General features: G+C 33.4%; 1 protein-coding gene across 2 annotated transcripts in view; it reads right to left on the reverse strand.

Annotated features, from left to right (window-relative positions):
- Positions 1-333: 333 nt before the first annotated feature.
- Positions 334-2271, reverse strand: part of ATP5MPL (ATP synthase membrane subunit 6.8PL) — an 8777-nt gene continuing 6839 nt past the window's right edge. For both annotated transcript variants that reach the window (XM_026654318.2, XM_026654319.2), the window contains exons 3-4: positions 1507-1527; positions 334-526 (exon numbers count right to left, since the gene is read on the reverse strand). In XM_026654318.2, the coding sequence (XP_026510103.1) occupies positions 501-526; positions 1507-1527 (47 nt within the window). In that variant the 3' untranslated portion in view covers positions 334-500. The remainder of the gene's footprint in view (positions 527-1506; positions 1528-2271) is intronic.

The raw sequence follows: 2271 nt of genomic DNA on the forward strand, positions 1-2271 counted from the left end.
TCCTAACTTTGAAAAAAATCCCACCATACAACTAAGCTGATCAATCAGAGATTGCACAGTAGCAATAAAAATTCACACATGGAAAATGTTGAATACATGAGATACTTTGACAATTTTTTGTTTTTAAGTCAAAAATTCAACCAAAATGTTTGTTTTTAAGTTCCGACCTGTTCTACTATGATATATTTAGTTTAGCAACGTATTATTTACTTCAATGTGCTCCTTTGATACAGTTTGTGGTAACATGAAAGTTCTTATGAAACTGTACAGAGCAAAAAGATGTTGACAATGTTCTTAAATTTAAATTAGAGTATTAAAATACACACTCCAGAATACTTCTTGCTCAACACATTTATTCCTCCTATGAAGTACAGTGGATTATATACAGTTGTAGGACTGTACAATGCTTATGCGGTCCAATTAACTTCCCTATGATGGTAGCTTGCTTCATTTATAGCAGAGATGACAAGTCATGGAATGCATACTCAACGAAGAGCCATTTAATGATGGCCAGGAGGAGAGGATTCTGAAACAAACACAATTTAGATTGTTCAAAAATTAAAGTAATATAAGTCTATAATTCAGGACAGATACAGTTAAGTATCCAAAGCTATGAATATCCAAAAATTAGATGAATCAGTACATCAAAGTATTTGAAAATTCTTCATATATCTACAAGTGTAGCCTAACATTTTAACATTTACATTATCAATATTATTGGTTAAATATGATTTCACAGGGGGAAAAAAAAAAAAAAAAAAAACTTACCTCTAAAGTCAGGATATATTTATGTGGGGTAAATAGTTATTGCGGTACAGTGCAATGGGAGGTATTTTAATTTTACCTGTAAGGTTAGATGACATGTCTTTATGTACAAAATTGACTCAATTTGGAGCAAGTGAATTGTCTATCTTTGCAGTCAGGATTGAAATAAGACAATTGCATTAGTGGAGGAGTAATAAGAAAATTATGACTTTAAAATAGTCACAAGCAATGATATACTTAAAAATCTTAAGGATTGCATATTAAACTTTTACAAAAAATAATGTTAAAATGAACTAGTTTGTTGATAGCTAAAAATGGTAACCTAGTTAAAATTAAGGTCTACCAGGTTAGATTAAAAAAAACCCTCTATAAAATGGTTAAGCCCATTGAATATATATTTTAGAATTCTTTTTTAAAAAGTTACTCTCCTGAACTACCACTACTGTTCTGTGGCAGAGATTAACTTAGTTTATTACACAAAGGAAAAAGTATCAATGGAAAGTGGAGCATTTTACAGATGTACAGCTACGTTACCAGGGTTGTAAACACTCTGACAACCATATCAGAGTAATAGAGAGAAATATAACAAAAACTGAAGGTTCCCTTTAAGGTCTACTTTGCAATATCCATAATATAAAAACAAACTAAATTAAAATTAATATGTTGGTCTATTTGCTTTAAATCTTATTCATGGTTAAAATAAACTATAGAATACTCTGCTGTATAAACACAAATACTTACTGTCTGCCACTGCTTTTTTACCTAGAAACAGAAGAAAAATTGAAATGTTCAAAATTTAGCTTTGCAGTTTTCACTTTCATTTTCAAGTTTTAAGCTCCTGAAAAACTAGTATGCAACCAAACTTGGACCAATTTGCAGTGATGACAGGAAATGTACACGTTCTGAAAAGTTAAGCATACTGCAAAATATACTTTGTTAAAGTAACTATCAAAACAAGCTGTTTAAAAAAATCAGTATATACTGTAATTTTTTTATAAATGTAATAAAGTGTTATAAGATCTCATTATAGCATGCTGTTAAATCTTTGAGATATAAGGAGTGTTTTGGAAGAATTACTTAAATTAAGGCTATAATGCTTTTAAAAATATATATATTTATACACATTAAGACTTCTAACTGTAAGTTCACAAGTTACCCAGGGGAGAAGATTGCACAAGTTTGTATAATCATGTGCTGTACGTTTAGAGATATTTATCTAGATTCTCTGGTGACACATGATTACTTTAGGCCATATTGTTGGTTTATCTGGCCACAGGAAGATTTTCCTAGTGCAAAGGCGTAGAGCAGGGATCGGCAACTTTTGGCATGCAGCCCGTCAGGGAAATCTGTTGGTGGGCCTGGCTGGTTTACCTGCAGCGTCCACAGGTTCGGCCGATCGCAGCTCCCGCTGGCCACGGTTCACCGTTCCAGGCCAATGGGGGCTGCAGGAAGCGGCGTGGGCCAAGAGATGTGCTGGCCGCCGCTTCCCGCAGCCCCCATTGGCCT

Source organism: Terrapene carolina, unplaced genomic scaffold (genome assembly GCF_002925995.2).
Source record: "Terrapene carolina triunguis isolate 2854851 unplaced genomic scaffold, T_m_triunguis-2.0 Scaffold189, whole genome shotgun sequence".
Lineage (NCBI taxonomy): Eukaryota > Metazoa > Chordata > Testudines > Emydidae > Terrapene > Terrapene triunguis.